This window comes from Branchiostoma belcheri, unplaced genomic scaffold (genome assembly GCF_001625305.1).
Source record: "Branchiostoma belcheri isolate BF01 breed outbred unplaced genomic scaffold, Haploidv18h27 scaffold83, whole genome shotgun sequence".
Taxonomy (NCBI): Eukaryota; Metazoa; Chordata; class Leptocardii; order Amphioxiformes; family Branchiostomatidae; genus Branchiostoma; species Branchiostoma belcheri.
The window spans coordinates 423464-444870 of record NW_017804498.1 but is presented as its reverse complement, the minus strand read 5'-3'; the positions used below and the strand labels follow the sequence as shown (position 1 = coordinate 444870).

Genomic DNA, 21407 nt, shown 5'->3' with positions numbered 1-21407 from the left:
ATGTTGGTGAAAAAAAACTTCCAACACAAAAATTTCACTACAGCTTCAATGTATGAACAAGAAATTAGAGATTTCAGACTTCTGAAAATTTTGCATTTTCATAACAGGTTCAAGTACACAGACCTTGTTTTTTTATGTAATTTATCAGGTACTAATTCCCATACCGCCCACCCTATATATGCGTCACATTCAGGCTTTACCCTATCAACCTTCATGATCACAACCTACCCATATGCAAAAAAAGTTATTTTTGACAGAAAAACTTGTGAGAAAAACTCACTCACTTACACACGCACACAGAAGAAACTATATGTCTTCACAAAACCAAACAAAAAGAAGTTTGGGTTGTGACAAAAGTGTGTACAGATACAAATGTACTTTTTCTCCCCATACTTACTTACTAACCACTCTTGGTTTCACCTGTTGACAGGCAGGGAAAGCTGTAAAGTGTTTACCAAAGAGGAGACCCTGCAGATTGACGAGTGCACCAGTGTTGGCTTGGTCAACACCACATGGTGCGAGGGAAGGTGCAGGTCCAGTGTCACATACCAAGGTGGGGTACATATTTCCACTCATTGGCTAGGAATGTATATTTGGTCTCCTAGGGCATAACATTGATGAGGCTCAAAATTTTAAGATTTACTTGTATTTCTAGTTGACCATATGAAAGTCACTTTACTTTCTGTTGCATCAGTTACTCTTTCTCATCTTCTACCTCACCTGTGCTTTTAGGTACTGCTTTAACAGTCATAAGAATATTGTACTGCGTCTGTGTAGAGAGTGTTGGATAGTTCATATCATCCCTTGTACTGCCTGAAACTTGCTTGTGTTTGCATCTCCAAATCTTGTTTAAGTTAGGTATAAATTAGATAAGATCATATTACATGTATGTGTAATATAGAAATGTCTTTTCTCAACAGCACACGATATGAACCATGAGTGCACGTGCTGTCAGGACAAGGCCTGGACGGATGTGTCTGTCCCCATGCAGTGTACTGATGGCACCTCTACTACGTACAACTATCGTCAGATAGATGCCTGTTACTGTGACACATGTCAGGAGGCAAAGCCCTCTACTTAAGCCATGCAGCATTCCCAGATCAATCTTATCAAACGTAGTCATCATTATCATCAGAATCTTGTGGTACCAATACTGCAACAAAGACAGGACTACATGTGGTTAGCTTCATGTTGTAGGTGACATAAATGTAGTATTAGTAGTGAATGAATAATATGCTTTCTCTTTTTTAAGAACATTTCTAAGTCCACTAGGAAAATGCATTGCACTAGCTGCATGATGTTATTGTATTGATGTTGTAAGACAAAGCAACAAGAGTGTTGACTATTTTCTCTGTATGTTCTGTCTTCTGCCAGATTTCAAAATTTATTGCCTTGTCAGAACCATGCTTTGTAGCATACTGAAAATTTCCCCAGATATTACAAACAAAAATATGATATTTCACTATCAATCAAATAATACTTTACACATAACATACTGATTACTGCTATAGCAGTCAGTAAAGACCATTACTGGCAAATTGTCAGGTTGTAATAGTGCATATTTCAGGCCCGAGACATAATTTTTTGGCTTTCTTCAATATACATGATTGTGTATATACTTCTACAGCTTTACACCTGACTGCAATACATTAATGGCTATACCAAATCATTATGAGGATATGTTTCACTAGTTTACCTTCTGTTCACATACATCCTTCCACATTTCTGTGATTTTACATAGTCAAAATTTTTGCTATGATAATTCTTATATCAATGTTTAGTTCTTGGATTGTACTAGTAAATGTACATTGTGATGCATAGACTTAAGGTCAAATGGTAACCTATCAAACTGTGTTTAAAAGCCATGATTTAAGCATGATGTCTCACTTTAAGACTACAATGTGTCATGAAAAATAATAATTCTTAAAAGTGACCATTATCACCTCGTACTTGCTTGAAGTAGTCAAAGAGAAAGAAACTCAGTTATAGTTTATACACATATTATATACACCAAATAGCAAGATTTCAGAGGGGTTCAAGAGCTCTGCGCACCCTGAGCATTCCTGAACTCTAGGATTGACTCCTATTGTTGCATAATATCAATTTGAAATTGATAACAAAGGTAAGACAATGAATTCAGGATTGGATATATTGCTTATGCGGAAACTTCCATGAAGGTTTCAACACGATCTATGACATTGCCCTACGTTTGTCATCACCCACATCACAATCATGTTCTAACTAAGGCAAAACCTCTTGCTTTTACTACTTGCTATGGATCCAGGCATGTCCCTTCATAAAGTGTATGCAGCACAAAAATCTGTTGGTTCTTTAGACAGAACTCTGCATCTTGACTGAAAGTTGACATTCGTAATCACCTATTCTTGTAGTGAAATATACTAGTATCATTACTACTTGTAAGAGCTCATGTCATGTATTCATATTTCACTTTAATTTTTGACTTCCGTTTCCGTTGCCCTCGGTGACACCCATGAGATAGTCTCGGATTTCCTGACTGTCCGGCATGTCCGGCATTACCCAGGAGTCCTTGGGGTCATTCCTCCCGCGACAGTTGGGGCATGTGTTATGTATGACATTCCTGCATAAAGAGACAGATACCAACTACTGTAGTACAGAAACTAGAAAGGCCAATATTTGCTTTGGAGCAAATACAGCGATGGGTTCACCACATTTTACCACATGGCAGGGAAAGAATGAGAAACACAAGGGAAAACAATGATTTAGTTTTAATTACATTGATATAACTATAATATGAAGTAACATACAACTAAAACAACAGTTGGATAGCTATTCCCTACTTTATTGGTTAGGATTTTTAATTGCATAATGCAAACTGTTTATTTTCAAAATAAAATAAAAAACGTTCATGCCCCGCATTCCAATGCTGGAGCAGAAAAGCCTGAAATACCTACCAAAACACTTGAATAAAGACATACTGTCAGTATGGAAATGCTCTGTGCAGGTGTTAATCAAGTTAAATCCCAACAGCCAATCAGCAAGAAATGCTCTGTGCAGGTGGAAATGCTCTGTGCGGGTGTTAATCAAGTTAAATCCCAACAGCCAATCAGCAAGAAGAATAGAGGAAAGCTGCATGCCTATTGGTTGATGCCCTGCATTCCATTGTGATGACTCATGCCCAAACGTGGTAAACACGGCACACTAACACAGTAATACATTTGCTATAACACAGCCAAAAAACTCAAATAAAACCATTCTAAAAGCCCGTATCACAAAAATTAAAAAACGCCTAGGGGTATTTGCCCACTGTACCTCCATACCAAATTTCAGGACCTTAGGCCCTAAAATGAAGAAGCTGAATCCATTTAAAAAATGGCAGGAGGAGAAACATCAGAAAAAGCAATATGGGTTCACCACCACTTCGTGGTGTGGTGAACCCATAATAAAAATGTTACAAATAGCTGAGAGCTGCAATAGTATACAAATGTGACAGCACCACATGGCACTCTACAGCTGTTAGCCTGGGATTTCTCTCATGTTATCGTTATATTTGGAACGCCGTTTTGCTGTTTTATTATTTATTACTGATTGCATTCTTCTTTGTCAGTGGTGAGGCTTAACTTAGCAACTTGCTACAGTTGCCCACCACTGTGTCTTTGTAATAACTATGTTGTTTAATAATAGCACAAAATGATGTATTCGACAGAAAGAAACTTTGATCGAGGAGTCTGTTTCATCTTCAAAAAGAAATACAATAAAACACTCTTCACTTTGACATGTATATTGTACCGCCCTGCCTTGACATTGCCCTTTTTCTGACGGTAGAACACAACATCACAGCACCTTTCATTTTTAAGTTGCATATGTATAGGACAAAGTGTGTGTCAGCAACATATGACATGTGAAGTAACATCAAACAGAATACATTTCTCTGTTTCGTTGCTATGATAAATTTAACCGCTAATGATGAAAATGTCAACGAATGTAACATTAGGCCAAGTTAAATCCCAACAGCCAATCAGCAAGAAGTATAGAGGAAAGCTGCATGCCTATTGGTTGATGCCCTGCATTCCATTGTGATGACTCATGGTAAACACGGCACACTAACACAGTAATACATTTGCTATAACACAGCCAAAAAACTCAAATAAAACCATTCTAAAAGCCTGTATCACAAAAATTTAAAAAACGCCTAGGGGTATTTGCCCACTGTACCTCCATACCAAATTTCAGGACCTTAGGCCCTAAAATGAAGAAGCTGAATCCATTTAAAGATATGGCAGGAGGAGGAGAAGGAGGAGGAGAAGGAGGAGGAGAAGAAACATCAGAAAAAGCAATATGGGTTCACCACCACTTCGTGGTGTGGTGAACCCATAACTAAGCAAAGTAAGTAGTTGAGATGAAAACACTGATACTGTGGGGGGGGGGACCTGTCTTATGGTTTCAGGCCAGTTTTTTTTTACAGTTTAGCACTAAAATTATAGGGAAGACTCAGCTCAAAAAAAGTATGCCAGAAAATTTAAGTGATAAGCTTTATCTTCCTGCTCCTTATTTGAGGTAGAAACTAACAAAATGTACATTTGGGGCCTGAAAAACAATATAATGGGTTCTTTTTATAATAATTCTTAACAAAGCTGCCTAAAAAATTTCCCAGGATAACGCCTTAGCTAGTAGCGACAACTCTTAGTGTCTACATGAACCAGTAGGCTTCAACATCACAATTCAGTTCTAATTAGTATCTAATATGCAACTGAGGCTTATGTGTGCCACTGGAAGCATCTTTTTATCATTGGTGGAAACAGACCTTGATACCACAACATTTGTAATCCTTCAAACTGTGCAAGAGTCAAAAGCACCATGAAGGAAGGACACAGTAGAAAGAAAAGCCGAAAAAGTAGAAAGCCTGACAAAACCCCTTTAAAAAAAGCTGTTACAAATGTCCAGAAAAGGAAGTTTCTCTGCTTGGAATGCACTCTAAAAAAACAATTTACAGAAGTGTACATACCACTTGTCGATGCACTCCTGGCAGAAACTGTGTGTACAGGGCAAGATGACCTCAGACCTCCTGTCCATACATATACAGCATTCATTGTCATCCTCTTCCTGCATAGACTGCAGTCTAGAAATGTGGGTAACATCAACATATTTAATGTAGAAATCCCTAGGAGGTGAGGGACATGTACTTGAGTTTGCCTGACATTGATGATAACATTCCTATAAAATAATGTACATTGGTAGTAACACTAACTGATAAGTAGCAAGTAAGAATTTACATTGTATACAAATGAAAACTGTCTACTTTTCCCAGACATAAAAACTTATTACGTAACCCAAAAATCAGGACCACAGGGTGTCCAGGACAAAACATACAAAACTGGAGGTTGTTCTGCGGTAATAAGACAAGCCGCCAGGAGGCCTAAAATCATTCTTGATCTTTGTCTTTCAAGACATATCCACATATGAATATCATCACAATTCATCCAGATGTTCCAATGTTGACAAAAAAACATCTGGAAATACAAACAGACACACACACAAACAAACAGCACACCCAAAAATTTTTTTTTAACGGTGTCGCTCAATGCATGGCCATTTGGCCACTTCTAGGCATAGAGCTAGCCTGTAACTGTAACAGCAACTCTTCTCCCTGAGTCAGAAACATCACAAGTAGTGAGGACTAACTGACCCACTAGGAGAAGCAGGGGTTACGAGGCTGGTCGGGAAAATTCCCTACCCCTTTTTTGGCCATAATGGTTTGTTCCACTTCTGCTCAAGTGGGTTCTTTAACGTGCTTGAGGTGTGTCTCTCCTCAAACACGGGACCTCCATTTTAACGTCCCATCTGATAAGACGCCCCTAACCGAAGCTAGGTACTCATTTTCACCTGAGTGAAGTGAGGAAATCGTGTAAAGTACCTTTCCCAAGGGTACAACGTCGCGGCGCATGTCGGACTGTCGGTACGACCGANCGAACCGGTCCTCCCCGTTTCACAGTCCTGTGATGTACCACTACACCACACGACGTACATTTTCATGTATTCAACAATACTTTTGATATGCCTGTTGGTCCTCCTGGGCAGGAAAAAAAATGCATGGAATAAGAAATGTCAATTGTTGAGGGCAGGTATGAAGGTACAAACATACCCTGTAAAGATGATGGAGGCCTGGAACTCAGGAGGAGTGTCCTCCTCACCCGTGCCATCCCCGCCCGTACTGGGCTCCTTCCCCTGCTTGCCTACAGCAGCCTCCGCCTGCTGGAGTACTGTGTTATACACAGCGATGAACTGTCTCAGATTCAGCAGCCTCGTGGATTCTATTCTCCCACATACCGAGTCAATCTGGAAGAGGGAAACAGGGACGTTAGTAAGCACGATCATAATCTTCATAGGTAGCAAGACATTCAAAACAAGAAATGAAACATTTCACACCTCTGTGAACTATTTATGAGTTGTCAACCTTCGGGGAGACCATTTTGACCTCCAACTTGACCTTCCTGTCAGTCTGTAGTTAACACATTTTCTCCTCCTTTTCCTGTGACTATTCAAATAACTATGGACACACATACAAGCAAACAGACAGACAGACCGGGAAGAACTGTCTCAGATTCAGTAGTGACATGGACTTCATTCTTCCACAAACAGTCAATCTGGCAGAGGGAAGCAGGGGCATTACCAGTAGCACCATCTACATTTGTAGTAGACTGAAATAATTTCCATGAAGCAGTGAAGGTCTGTACATCTTAACTCCTGCTTCAGTAACTGTAAGAAATGCAAACATTACCTTCAAACATCTGATCCTGACAGTTGCCTTCCACAGCGCCCCTTCATCTGTGCCCTTCTTTATGGTGAAGACCAGGTGTTTACCCTGCACCTCACTGAATGTCTTGGTTCTGCAGACAGAAAAAAACACACTACCTGTCATGGTACAGATGCGAATTGTCTATAGAATGACCTTTACTGCCCATCATAATAAGCATTTAACCAATGAGAGAGACAATTAGGGGTTCAACCAGTCTATTGTAAGATCCCAGTGACGTTTCTTGATATGGACTCAAGTACACCAAGCAAAGTAAAGAAGCAGCTGCTGTTCTTACACTTCGTTGAGCTCCTTCACGGCATCCTGTAGGTCCTTGTAGTCCAGCACTGCAATCTTCCTCAAGATAGCTGCATGTTTCTGCAGCCGGCCCTGAACTGCAAGGACCATATCAGAACCCTGTGGTGGGGGAGAAACACAACTTTGGGGATCTGTGGCCCTATTTACTAACCTGTCCACTGAAACAGTCATCTAACATATATGCGAGAGGTCCTATTCTATTACATGTAGATTGTTTCAACTAACCAGTATACCACCTTAACACACCAGATTTGTACTTATTAAATAAAAGCTGTGTAAGACTGGACTGTAAAGTTTGATCCACTCACACCAGGATGGACCCCTACTCTGTTCGATAAAGTGTGGTAAGATATTGCTTTCCTTAACACGGGAACTATCACCTGAGTTGAGTGAGGAAGTGTCCTTTCCAGGTGCACAACATTGTGGCCTGCAAGGGATTCTAACCGAGAACCTTTAGTCAAGCCTAACAAGACCACCTAGTTTGTACAGATAACCCATCCTTGCTGGTTCCTACCTGCCGTATCTTGCTCTGCAGGTAACTCTGTAAGTACAGGCCTGCGTCCCCCTCCTGGGACTGGGGTACTGGAGATGGGACTCCAGCTCTGGTTCTGGAGAGTGTTCCTCTTCTGCACCCTCGTGCCACATTTCATCCGAATCGTCATAGAAATACTGTTCCTGGGACTGATCCTGTCCCATAGCCTCTGTCCCTGCACTTCCCACTGTGCTGCTCCCTCTGCAGGTCTGGTCCGTGGATGACAGTCTGTGGTACAGTGGAACTGACCTGGACATGTGGGCAACAATGTTGCAAATGCTGAAATATGTGGTTGAAACAATTCTGTAGTACAGTAGTCATGTAAACAAGATACATTTGTGGTGTCATTAATTTGTAGTGGAGAGGTCAATTTAATTTTACTACTTTCAACTTTCGAGATATGCACCTCTAATGCACCTGTAATGGGACTGTGCAAACATCGTCTGTAATCAGAAGTTAGAATTCGAGGCTGTGGAAATGATAGAAGCAGCAGCCCAGCATGTGGGTAGGGTACAACTCATGATTAATTATACTAGTACCTTATGATTGCTAGTAATTATAAATACATGTTAAACTTAACCAGTATGGTAGCTACTGTACCCCTTTAGTGACATGCACCTGTGACAGACACCTGTAACATGCACACCTGACAATCAGCTGTATCACAGCTACATGTCACCTCGGTGTTCTTGAGCATCCCAAATTATGTCAAAGGCTGCCCTACAATATACCACTGCCGCTATTATATCGTGAAATGCTCGGTGATCTCATTATTCAAAACACCTGTAAGAACTAATTTATCACAGAAAACCCACCCACTATCGTTCGGACGAGACTTCACAACAAAAACATTTCTTAAGGGTGTTGGGTCGTGGGTTGACTTTGTGTACTGCATATTTTTGTGTGTACAGCCAAGGACATCTGCGTATACTGTCCTTTGTAATTTGTGCAGCTGTGACCTCACCTGAGAACGTTTTTCTTTGTGACCAGTGCAGTCCTGCAGGCACAAGCTCTCTCTGTGTTCCACCTCACTTTACGTGCGCGTACAGACCAAACCAAGCCAGCTCTTTAACCCACGACATCTCCACCAAGCCGTTCTTCTATGTTCCTTCCATTTGCACCGTTTAAACAGTTCCCAAACGGTACAGCAACGACGTGATTTGACTGAACAGCTGGGAAAACAACAGGTATGAAGGTCCCGGGCAGCTACGTGTGGCTTGACCTCTGACCCTCTTTGTTGTAAACGTCATGACAAACTGGTTGCGTCATACTACGCAAGAAAATCAACGTCACCAGGATTTCACTATGATTTAAATTTTTGGCGCGAAATATATCTACTTTCTTCACTAGTCACCTCGGTTTTGATTTAGTTTACTCGGTCAGGGGCCAGGCTTGGGGAAATATTAGGTTAAATCTAAATATTGCCAATAAAGACAGAAAGAAATAAGGATTAATTTCCTGAAAAAAAAATTGGGAAAATGTGTGACTTAATCATCGTCATAACTTAAACATTTACTTTTATCTGATTATTGTCTATACCACATTTTCCGCCTGAAAATACGCAACGATATTCTAGAAAATCTTAAATCTGAAGAAACGAATCATTCATCATGTGAAAATTACATTCCCGAAAAGCAGTGGTTTTAAATAGCACTGAGGTTTAATTAATTTCTACCCTGTTTAAATAAAACAGAAATAAATAAATAAATAAAAATCATATAACATACACGTACGGCACAATATCGTGAAGAATATTGTACGAACGGTGAATAGGCTTCCTAATTAGTCCGCCACCAACTTGGGGTGGGCAGCTCCGGATTCTTGAGCGCCGAGGAAAGAGCTTGTGTTCACAGGCTACTGATCTCCCAGCGAAGCAGACATATAAACATAGTCTTTATTTGCAAAATCATGCACGAAGGCTAATTGCTTTACAAAGTCCGGGATGCTATACGTACGGTACAATACAATAGGAGACAGACAACTACTGTCTGGAAAAATTTAATACTTCTAACGTTACTACTACGCTTGCTATTATGACGTATGACTTCTTCTTTGAAGGCAGTGGATAATGAATAGTCCCAGTTCTGCATAATGAGTGGGTTTTGTGATCTTATATATTAGTAGGAGAACAGCGTTTTGGTGATCTTCTAGATGATGAAAAGGTGGAGAAATTGTGGTAACGTTTTGAAATAATCTGTTTCTGTCTGTCTCATAGCGAGGACCTTGACACTGACTAATACAACTTTCCACTGTATTCATTGGGCAATATTTACATAGTATGTCTCGTGCACGGGTAGTTTTCTTTAGCGACCCCTTTCTATTTCTAGATATATATGACTTCGTTCGGTAGAAAACGGCGGCACGACGAAAGTTCATAGATATACAAAACAAGTAAAAGGACACACAAAAAAAGCACAAATTATGTGTGTGTTTTGTCCTCAGACCACGTTCAAATCTCTCAATTTTGGAAATCTCTCAGGGATTCTTACTTCTATTACTGTTCTTACTTTCTTAGGTTCTGGTCCTAAAGTTTTTCGTAACATCAGTAGAAACGTAATGAAGTAGTAATTCAGCCCATGTCGCTGTTCATTTAACACACAGGTGTCAAAAGCAAATGTTCTTCACAGTTTGGTGTGAAGTCCGGTAAAACAGCATTGACGCAGATTGATGTAACAGTATCCTGTATGCCAGCTGTTGTTTTCCACTTTACCTAACGAATGTTAGGTAACATGTGACTAATGGATGTCAGTGTTGTATGTTCTAGTGGTTCGCATCCTTTTATCTAGTGGTTCTCATACTGCCAGAAATTGTTCCTGCAAAGTCAAAAAGCAACTTAAACACCTAAAGTGCTACAGAAGTGTTGCAGGATTTGGCAATTGTTACCTAGGTCAGATCAACGTCAATGTCAAAGAGGACAGATACTCAATAAACACATGAAGTATGTTTGTGATATGTTTTCCGAATATATATATGAAAATTGGCACAGAGAAATACCAAGGACATGCATGTAACAAATAGTCAGTACTAGGAACAGTGTAGTGAGTACCAAGGACAGTGTAGTGAGTACCAAGGACAGTATAGTCAGTACCAAGGACAGTGTAGTCAGTACCAAGGACAGTGTAGTCAGTACCAAGAACAGTGTAGTCAGTACTAAGGACAGTGTAGTCAGTACCAAGGACAGTGTAGTCAGTACCAAGGACAGTGTAGTCAGTACCAAGGACAGTGTAGTCGGTACCAATAATAGTGTAGTCGGTACCAAGGACAGTGTAGTCAGTACCAAGGACAGTGTAGTCAGTACCAAGAATAGTGTAGTCAGTACCAAGGGCAGTGTAGTCAGTACCAAGGGCAGTGTAGTCAGTACCAAGGACAGTGTAGTCAGTACCAAGGACAGTGTAGTCAGTACCAAGGACAGTGTAGTCAGTAACAAGGACAGTGTAGTCAGTACCAAGGACAGTGTAGTCAGTTTGTCGATTGCAGAAGAATACTGACAGAATGGCCGTGTAGTTATGCCAATCCTTTCACAAATGTGGTCTCAATAAACAAATAACGTTAGATACCTTTGTATTTGTCATTAGTATTTATTAACATGCATTCATGTGAATCCTACTGGAATGCATTGAGGCACGCACCACATCAAGAATAGATACCGCCATGCACTTTCGTCCCTCAAAATGAGGGAAAATCCTGCAGGGCACAGCAGGAAAAAACAGCCCGTAAACGATAAGGCCATGCCACCCCACGCCGGCGGATGGAGGAATGAAATATATCTTGTGAAACAGATGGCATTTGCCACTTACTTTCAAACAGGAGATTAAAGGTGTATATTAAATTGCTAATTGGCTAAACCGATGCAAGAGAAAGGAACGTCAGTAAATCGTGTGGATTTCGTTGTTTTCGAGTTACATCCGCAGCCCAGGTTGATTAGACCAGGCTCCAATCACCGCCGAGTGCGCAAGATGGTTGTCATGACAACAAAAACCCATAATATCCGACGGCTGAACGTCTGAACGGCACTCCTCACTTCGACGCTCTCGAATATTGACGTGTTGGTACTAACTTGGTAGTGGAAGCAATTACGTGATTCCATTCAAATTCAGTGTTCCATAGTTACTACACTAGATAAAGAGTTTAGGCGGCAGCAGCTAGCATCTTGTAGCAGCAGCATGACCCCGAGACTGATGTGCGTGTTGGTGGTGTTGGTCGCGGCCTGCAGCTGGTCACTCACGACTGGCTCCCGACACACGCTGGTCGCAGACGACGCTGGCGGTGACCAATATCTGCACAGCGGAGAGGTGAGCAATGGGTTACTCAATAAGGCCTCGGAAAAATGCTGTGATTTCTGTCATGAAAAAAAAATTCTCAATAATTTTTTTTAGATTTCGGCTAAATTCGAAGTGGTCCAACAAATGCAGATTAACACGAAGTAACACGATGTAACACGAAGAAATAAGACTAAACTTTACCTGCCAACACTACAATGAATTGGGTACCCCACATTTTCGGCTGACTCCGTCAACCTTGTTCCCGAAATGGACCCGTCTACTCTTGGAACGTGACGTCTGAGACGTGTCTCTGACGTCTCTGTCTTTGCAGACCGGAACAAGGTTGACGGAGTCAGCCAAAAATTTGGGTACTGAAGTCTCAATTCATTGTAGTGTTGGCAGTTAAAGTTTAGTCTTTATTTCAACACAGATGAACTCTCATGCTAATGTAACATTAAGACTGACATGCATCAGGACCAGGGGCAAATATTTCACCCGATTTACTCGATAAATTTTGCTTCTGAAAATGCGTGAATATAATGAAATTCCTAATGGCCTAACAGCGGTAAGAAAAAGGCTAGGGTCGGCGGGCTTTTGAAAGGGTCGGCTGGTAAACATGGGACGAGCGGCTGGTTTAATAACCGGAGTAAACTAGCCTCTACCAGGCTTCGGGAGGCGGCTGGAAAGAGAAAGAGTAGAAATCGGCCAAATAGAGAGATAATATGCCAGGTGAGCTGGTCCGGTAGAGAGAATTGTTTGCTGCACCCGAAAAAACATTTATCTCTGCCGGAATAACTCCCCAGGCATTTTATATCTTTATTTGGTTGATTTCTACTCTTTCCACCGGAAACTTTTTTCATTGTCAAATCCAGACTAGACTACAAGCCAACTGTTGAAAACTACTCTTAAGGCCAGAAAATTTAAATTATCTGACTCGCGCACCAGGTTTATTTGTGAACCGTAGTAGGCGTAGAGGTCATTCTGAGAGTGTGTATGAATATATACGGTAACTAGACTCTAAGCTGGTGCTACACACCAGGAAAAGATAGGTCGCCCGACGCGTCCATGAGCGCAATTTTCGGCAGTAATACGGTCGGTCTTCTCTCGATCACTTCGTGATTGTTCAGGAATCGGTCGATGCGGTTTACCGAACCCGTTCTTGTTCAAGATTTGATTTCCTTCACTGTCAGGGCTCGACATTAACAGATTCCCAACGCAATGGCTACTGACCATTAAAATTTAGACCAGGACAACTAAAAAGACACATTGGGACATTTGGGGACAATAGAAAAATAATCAACATCAGATCTACAATGTCCTTCTTTCGTTTATCAGGCACACGTCCCAGCTTTTGGCTCCGGTAATTTCCTCCCGAATGTTTTGTCTACTCTGAGAGTCAGAACGTAAGCAAAATAAAGTACATGTAGACGTCAAGTTGTTGTCATACATACTTCCTGAAAAACAGGTTGGGACAGATAAACCTCACTTTAAAGTTTATTTTCGGGACAGTGCTGGGACAATAAGAAGAAAAGTTCATTTTGAGGCCTGGCAATCTCCGTGACAACGTTGCTTTTTGATTGGTCGTTTTTGCTCAGGGCACTGATATAATTAATCATGCCCCCATTTTTCCAGGTTGAGGACGCAGAGCGACAGGAGGTATTTCCCAACACGACCCTGGAGAGGGCGTTCCTGCGTGACGTCATCAGGTCAGAGGTCACGGCCATGCTGAAGAAAGCCTGGCCCAGACTGTTCCCTGCGACGTCGGTATCCATGCGGAAGAAAGGTGAATAACATAATTCCGAAAATAAGTAGAAGGCATCCGATCTCCTTCTCATGAGCAGTGAGATATAAGCAGCACGGGAATCAGGGGTGGCAGACTTCATCCCATTACCCAGGCTGACTTGCGATCCTGAGCAACTTAAGGTTTCACAGATCGCTTAACGAAATTCATAAAGAACAATTTAAAAAAGTAGTTTATATGTCTTGTCGTCTTTCAAATCATACTGTTATAACACGCATCATATTCCAGGGGTTATGCAACCACGTTATGATTCTGTCACGTATCCCTGGAATACATTTCAGAAAGATGTTTTCACTGATATATCAATATTAGTTTTTAAACACCTTATGACACTTTGCTTGATTTTGCTTTACAGACAAGTTAACTTTTCCTCGACTAGGATAGCTTCAGTGAAACGAAACAAAGTAAGTTTTCTTTGTGCCATTACCTTCGCCAAGAAGGTTATGTTTTCATGGGAGTTCGTGCGTGTGTGTGTGTGTGTGTGTGTGTGTGTGTGTGTGTGAACACGATAACTCAAGAAGGCTTTGATGGATTGTCTTGATATTTGGTAGGTGGGTAGGTCTTGAGAAGAGCTCAAAATGATTAGATTTTGGGCCCCCTGGCGGCTTGGCATGGTACAGCAGCAGAGGAAATGAGGAAATGCTATAATGGCATTCTTTGTTAAGATAAGACTGCCTTTTGGTGGATAATATGGTCAACAGATGTTATTCATGCAATTGAGGATCCTCTTCGTGTAAACAGGGGGATTAATCTATATAATTTCTTAGTCAAAAAGCTTAACATGATTTGGCGAAGGTATGAGATCGTGGAACTCTAGCTTTGTGTTTAATATTGAAGTGATTTCTATGGTAAACGTAGCTCTAGTAGAAGTAACTAGAGGTTAGGGAGCTCGAGACTGATCACTGAGCTGAGATGAAGTGAGCGGCGCGGTCACATTTGCCGTAGGTTGCCGTACGATGTTGATGCCGTAGGCCTCTCAAGCAGGCTGTGAAAGAACTCGTACTGACGAATGTGACCGCGCCGTACGCAGTGAGAACTCTCTGTTCAGCCCTACAAGAAATTTCTTTAGGCCACAGCACGAACATTTTATGGTTGACATCCTCCGCAGACTCCAAATCTAATGCGATAGGGCGAAAAAAACATGGCGGCAAAAAAGAAGATACATTTTCCAATGTTGACATCATGATACCTATATTGTGTTACATTTACTGTCAACTATTGCAAAATCCATTTGTCACTGAAAAATAAAAGTTTTCAATCATTGTACGGATGGTTTTGATTCAGTTGGAACATCACATAAAAAAGGAATGAAATACATCACTGCATCAAAGGCAAAACAATAAATCAGAGCCTTGTCTTGTCTCCTCTCTTCATATTTATCTACCATCCACGTTCTGGCATGGCAACAGACATCTTTCCCATTGTCGTCATGTTGACCACTGTCAGAGGGCAACAAAATTTCTTGTTGTTTTTTTAGGCGAAAATTAATGCGCGCGTTGGTGCCATCCATAAAAATTACTTGCTGTGGCCTTCGAAGTCCAACAGTTTTCACATGTCGCACTCCATGCATGCCCTTGACAATTTCCTCTATTTTGTAGCGGCGAAGACCACAGAGTGCCAGAAGAAGTGAGGCAAGCACCGTGCACCTCGTCGTGTTATTATACGGAGACGAAACAGAGCCAGAAATGTGATCAACGGTCACACCTTACAAGGAAATTCATAGTTTGTGGCATATATATATGGACACACGAGAAAGGTTCCCGCCTCAAACAAAGGAAAATGACATCTGAGGCAGAACATAGATACTAGCCTATGTCGTTCAATAAATGCCACTAAAAGTATCCTGTCGTTTGTGTTACTTGTGTCATTATAGTTAGAGGACAGTCACGTCGGTACGTTTTATTAGTCACTGACGCCTATGATGAAGGTACTGACAAGGCACTAATGTTTTCTTCCGATGTCAGGTTTAAGGTGTATTACTTATTACAGCCACTAGCTTGTGCAAAGATGCAGCATCATCTTTTAAGATATTAAAATATGACTTTGCAGTTCTGTTCTGAAAAATCTGAGGCGCGCGAAAATAGACGTCGACAATATCCGATATGAGATAAAATCGTGGCGCGCCAAACTGCGCATGCTGCCTGCAATGGTGAAATGCACGATTCCTTTTATACGTCAAATAAACAAGATATTCCGTCTCGCGGTTTTCCTTCAGATTAATAATTGAGTCAAAAATATCACCCGGTGTGAAACCCGGTGAGAAGCAAAGCTATACTGGTCTTTAACGGCTCTTAACGGCTTGACCCCTCCACACCTTACTGCCTTGTTTACGCAGTTCTCAGAAATCCACGCACACAACACTCGTCTCAGGTCACAAGGTGGCCTTCAGCTACCTAAAGCTAAATCTGAGCACAGAAAGAAAGCTTTGTCGTTCTCCGGGGCGGCGTTATGGAACTCGCTCTCGTCTCGCCTAAAATCGACAGGGACACTTACACTGTTTGAAAAGATCTACAGTCAAGAATATATGGATACCGGACACTAATATTGAAAGGCCAACTTGTTACGTTACTTCTATATTATTTGATTTGATTTGATTAATCATATTTCGTTACTTTGATTAGCTAACTCCACTTTTGGTTAATTATCTACTTTTGGTTGACAAACCTTTTGACCTATCGTTATGATTTGATAACTGAATTATTATGATTGCTTCTATGCTGCCTTGTTTCATTTTGGTTGTATAATGAGTTAGCTACGATTCTCATTTTGTTCACGATGAGTTTATCTATTTTAATTGACCTGTGTTAGTTCTTCTTTTATCTTAATTATTATGTAATGTAATTTTATGTTGGGGTTATCCCCCCAGGAATCTTTGAAAACCGCCATACAGGCGACATGTATATCCTGGATAAATAAATAAACAAACAAACAAACAAAACAAACTAATGTCGTCATATAACACAACAGGTCTTTGTCGCCAGAAATCACGTTTCGCGCACGCATGTCCTGAAATAGAAGAACGGGGGATGAAAAACAGCAGAGAAACCATCATACAAATGACGGCCGAGGTCGGCATCCTGCGCTGCGAAGATGTTTATTTTCATTTAATATTTCATTTCAAGATGTATTCCTGGCAGCGTCGTGCATACGCTGTTACTGCCACCTGCACATTGACGCCGTATCACGACTGTTTACCGCTCTGAAGTTCACTGCGACCATCGTCCTCACAAACCAATGACAATGGTGTGGTTGACTTGATCAGCCAATTTGAAACATGTCATTTATTCTTATTCAACAGTCTTAACAGTGATGGTACTGGTTTTTGATAACGAGTAATTTTGTCGGAGATTCTCAGGTTTTGGCGGTGCTCCTGTCGTCGTGTGCTGGGTAGGAGATCGATTCTGCTATGCTGTACGTTCCGATGCGGTCATGCAGGCAAATCCAACTAGGATAAAATTGTCCGGCTTGGAGCCGAATTGGTTCGCTTTGATCCGGCTCCAAGCCGGCTTAAGTCGGTTCGATCTGGACAATTTCATCCTAGTGAGAATGGTGCCGTAGTGTAGAGGGTCGCTCGTCTCTTCTCAAGTGTTTCAACTTTGCATGGTTTCGGGTTTGTTTCTACCAAACTTAAGAATGTTACACAGGCTGAACCTATTAAGTAACAGGTTCCGCACTGGATTTTCGAGTGCTCGGTGACTCTTTGTCGCTGGAAGTCGAGTTCTCAAATCATTTCGGCACTTGGCTTCCGGTGGTCACGTCGACATGCAGTACAGTAGCCTAGTGAATAGTCCTTAGTACTAAGGTCGAGTGGAAATCTGAGGAAAAAGAGGCCAATCAAACGTGTCCTGCCGATCAGCATGTTGTCCGGTCATAATCTGTATGTGGTACAGTGGAGGAGTACCTAAGTTCTCTCAGCTCTAGCTCGGTTTCTAAGTTTTCAGTGCTGACTCAACTTGAGCACTGGAAATCTAGGAAGGAAACCGCCTCAGCACTGTACACAGTGCTGAGAAAGGAACCTGTTAGTTACTTCGGTGCTTTTGCCAAACTGTGTATATACATGATGAAGAATCTTCCTATAGATTACGATCTATAGTCTAATACGAGTTGCTTCTTCCGTTAAGTGAGAATTCTCTGTTCAGCCCTCCAAGAAATTTCTTCAGACTACAACATGTACATTTTATGGATGACATCCTCTGCAGACTCAAAATCTAATGCGATAGGGCGAAAAAACATGGCGGCGAAAAAACAAGATTCATACATTTTCAAATGTTGACATCATAAACCTTCTTATGTAATTAAACAAGAAATGATACATATATTGTGTTACGTTTACTATCAACTATTACAACTTCCATTTGCCACTGAAAAATGAAAGTTTTCAATAAAAAAATCATCTGTTCAATCATTGTACAGATGGTTTTGATTCAGTGGGAACATCACAAATAAAAGGAATGAAATGCATCACTGCATCAAAGTAAAAGTGAAAGAAAGAAATCAGAGCCTTGTCTTGTCTCCTCTCTTCATATTTATCTACCATCCAAGTTCTGGCATGGCAATTGCAACAGGCATATTTCCCATTGTCGGCATGTTGACCACTGTCAGAGGGTAACAAACTTTCTTGTTGTTTTTTTAGGCGAAAATTAATGTGCGCGGTGATGTCATCCATATAAATTACTTGCTGTGGACTTCGAAGTTCAACAGCTTTCACATGTCGCACTCCATGCCCTTGTCCTTGACAATTTCCTCTATTTTGTAGCGGCGGAGACCACAGAGTGCCAGAAGAAGTGAAGCAAGCACCGTGAACCTCGTCGTGAAATTATACGGAGACGAAACAGAGCCAGAACTGTGATCAACGGTCACACCTTATGAGGAAATTCATAGTTTGTGGCATATATACGAGGGGTGATCCAAAAGTTCTCGGCCTCTCCCAAAAAACGTGATGGCAGAAAAATTTTTCTTACACTATTTTTAAACATAGTCCCCTCTAACTTCAATGCACTTGGTCCAGCGATGTTCCAGCTTTCCTTTCCCTTGTGGAAGAATATTTCGTCTGAAGCCCTTAAAAATGCCTAAACCACATTAATGACGCCATCATCACCATGAAAACGTTGACCACGTAAGTGGAACTTCAGTTTAGAAAACAGGTAGAAGTCCGACGGTGCTAGGTCAGGTGAATAGGAAGGGTGGGGTAAGACTTCAAAGCCACATTCGTTTGCTGCTGCCACTGACCCCTGTGCCGTGTGGACAGGTGCATTGACAGCACGTCAACTCGGAGCTTTTATCCCCTTTTCTCTGTGATTGTTGCCCTCAAATGCCGCAATTCTGGTGCACAGTACACCCCATTGATGGTTTGATCCTTTTGCAAGTAGTCAATAATGATAACCCCCTCACTTTCCAAGAAAACAGAGGCAAAAACCTTTTCAACGGGTAAAACTCGCTTGGGATGCTGGGAACCGTTCTTCATCAATTATTTGCTCTGCTGTTTTGATTCGGGGTGAAAGTGGTGAACCCATGTCTCATATTGGGTGACAAATCGTTTGAGTAAGTTGCCTTGATGGACTGAATTCGTTCCTTGAAATGCCCAGCCTGTTTAACGTGTGATGTTCAGACAACATTCTAGACACTCATCATGCAGACAGTTTTTTTCATCCCCAGGATGTTCGACAAAACATTGTGAACTGAGTCATAACACAGGCCAAATAACCTGCTACATGATGGACAGTCTCACATCTGTCATTTACTACCATGTGATGGATGGCCTCAACTGGATTGTCCATGGTGCTGATTTGTGGCATCCTGACATATGTTCATCTTTTGTGCTCTCCTTGACGCGCTTAGAGCTAGCAACCCAGTTCTTTGTAGTTAAATAAGAAGGGGAGTCATCACCAAGTGACTTGATCATGTATTTATGGATTTCCCTAGGAGACATAGCTTTTTATCGATACACTTGATCACAGCACACGCTTCTGGTGCGGCCATTTTGTGATTTTGCCCTCACCCACCCCATTTTCACGGGGCGTCACGTGGTAATTAATGAATACAAAAATTTGAATTTTTGTGTGCAGTGATGTAAGACGTCATAGTATACAGCCATACCAAAGAATAGGAGTTTGACCTCTATTTCCTAGGTGAGGCCGAGAACTTTTGGATCACCCCTCGTATATGGACACACACGAGAGAGGTTCCCGCCTCAAAGGAAAATGACATCTGAGGCAGAACATAGATACTAGCCTATATCGTTCAATAAATGCCACTAAAAGTATCCTGTCGTTTGTGTTACTTGTGTCATTATAGTTAGAGGACAGTCACGTCGGTACATTTTATCTAGTCGCTGACGCCTATGATGAAGGTACTGACAATGCATTAATATTAACGTTTTCTTTCTTATTATAGCCACTAGCTTGTGCAAAGATTCAACATCATCTTAATATGACAGTTCTGTTCTGAGAAATCTGAGGCGCGCGAAAATAGACAATATCATTTTTATCATACATGAGATAAAATCGTGGCGCGCGACACTGCGCATGCTGCTTGCGATGGTGAAATGCACGATTCCTTTTATACGGCAAATAAACAAGATATTCCGTCTCGGTTGTCCTTCAGATTAATAATTAAGTCAAAAATAACACCCGGCGTGAAACCAATATCACCAGAACAGGCCTTTGTCACAAGAAAACACGTTTCGCGTTTATGTCCTGAAATAGAAAGGGGGATGAAAAACAGCGGAGAAAACATCAATCCGAGGGCATTATACAGAAATAATGTCCTTTATCAATCAAATGACGGCCGAGGTCGGCAACCTCCGCTGCGAAGATGTTAATTTCATTTCAAGATGTTTTCCTGGCAGCGACGTACATGCGCAGTTCTTGCCACCTGCACATTTACCGCTCTAAAGTTCACGAGCGACCATCGTCCTCACAAACCAATGACAAACATCAGAGATCATCAGAGTGTGAGCCACTTGATCAGCCAATTTGCAACATGTCATTTATTCTTATTCAACAGTCTTAACAGTGGTGGTACTGGGCTATTTTGATAACGAGTAATTTTTCCGGAGATTCTAAGGTTTTGGCCGTGCTGCTTGCCGGCAAACTGTTAAACTGGATGGCTAAACTCCCTCGGCGTGTTATATCTCTCTATTTGGCCAATTTCTACTATTTCCAGCCGCGCCCTCAAGCCTGGTAGAGGCTAGGTAGGAGATCGATTCTGCTATGCTGTACGTTCCGATGCGGGCAAATCCCACTAGGATAAAATTGTCCGGATCGAACCGAATTGATTCGCTTTGATCCGGCTCCGAGCCGGCTTAAGTCGGTTCGATCCGGACAATTTTATCCTAGTGGGAATGGTGCCGTAGTGTAGAGGGTCGCTCGTCTCTTCTCAAGTGTTTCGACTTTGCATGGTTTCGAGTTTGTTTCTACCAAACTTAAGAATGTTAAACAAACTGCACCTAAGTTTCAATTTTCAGTGCTGACTCAACTTGAGCACTGGAAATCTATAAACCGCCTCAGCACTGCACACAGTACCCTATCCTAAGTGACCCTGGGTGAAGTCCGGGAATGGGTTAAAGGTATGGGCAGAAAGTCCGGAGCAATCGCCCAAAGGGACGTGTAGCGAGCTTCAAATAGACGTTGAAAAAGAGGGTGGGTGAGTGGGCTGTTTTTAAATTCGCTTCGCCCACTGAGACGTCATCAGCCCACAACCCCCCCCCCCTTCCCTTCCCTC

General features: G+C 41.6%; 3 protein-coding genes across 4 annotated transcripts in view; 2 read left to right on the top strand and 1 right to left on the bottom strand.

Moving 5' to 3' along the window:
- The window catches only part of LOC109486838 (mucin-2-like), a 32332-nt gene extending 30399 nt beyond the window's left edge, over positions 1–1933 (top strand). Inside the window, exons 56-57 of the mRNA XM_019790741.1 lie at positions 431–553; positions 921–1933. Coding sequence (XP_019646300.1) covers positions 431–553; positions 921–1081 — 284 coding nt within the window. The 3' untranslated portion in view covers positions 1082–1933. The remainder of the gene's footprint in view (positions 1–430; positions 554–920) is intronic.
- On the bottom strand, positions 1165–8853 carry LOC109486839 (RING finger protein 141-like). Its single transcript, XM_019790742.1, has 7 exons — positions 8587–8853; positions 7605–7871; positions 7071–7189; positions 6758–6866; positions 6122–6315; positions 4985–5098; positions 1165–2599 (listed from the first exon to the last, which is right to left on the bottom strand). The coding sequence occupies exons 3-7, from the start codon at positions 7178–7180 to the stop codon at positions 2446–2448; spliced, it is 681 nt and encodes a 226-aa protein (XP_019646301.1). The 5' UTR covers positions 7181–7189; positions 7605–7871; positions 8587–8853; the 3' UTR covers positions 1165–2445.
- A 2832-nt stretch (positions 8854–11685) lies between these two features.
- Positions 11686–18562, top strand: LOC109486764. Of its 2 annotated transcripts, none has more exons than XM_019790653.1 (4): positions 11686–11914; positions 13517–13667; positions 14041–14089; positions 18442–18562. In XM_019790653.1, exons 1-3 carry the CDS (start codon positions 11786–11788, stop codon positions 14067–14069), a joined length of 309 nt encoding a protein of 102 aa, XP_019646212.1. In that variant the 5' UTR covers positions 11686–11785; the 3' UTR covers positions 14070–14089; positions 18442–18562. The 2 variants fall into 2 exon arrangements, with proteins under 2 accessions (XP_019646212.1, XP_019646211.1); XM_019790652.1 differs by lacking the exon at positions 18442–18562 and adding an exon at positions 15284–15523.
- Positions 18563–21407: the final 2845 nt, after the last annotated feature.

Coding starts and splice junctions, on each gene's coding strand:
- LOC109486839 (XM_019790742.1), bottom strand. CDS start 7,180: ATGGTCCTTGCAGTTCAGGGCCGGCTGCAGAAACATGCAGCTATCTTG. Junction 6,867..7,070: donor GTGAAGGAGCTCAACGAAGT/GTAAGAACAGCA, acceptor TTCTGTCTGCAG/AACCAAGACATTCAGTGAGG. Junction 6,316..6,757: donor TCAGGATCAGATGTTTGAAG/GTAATGTTTGCA, acceptor TCCCTCTTCCAG/ATTGACTCGGTATGTGGGAG.
- LOC109486764 (XM_019790653.1), top strand. CDS start 11,786: ATGACCCCGAGACTGATGTGCGTGTTGGTGGTGTTGGTCGCGGCCTGC. Junction 11,915..13,516: donor AATATCTGCACAGCGGAGAG/GTGAGCAATGGG, acceptor CCATTTTTCCAG/GTTGAGGACGCAGAGCGACA. Junction 13,668..14,040: donor GGTATCCATGCGGAAGAAAG/GTGAATAACATA, acceptor TTTGCTTTACAG/ACAAGTTAACTTTTCCTCGA.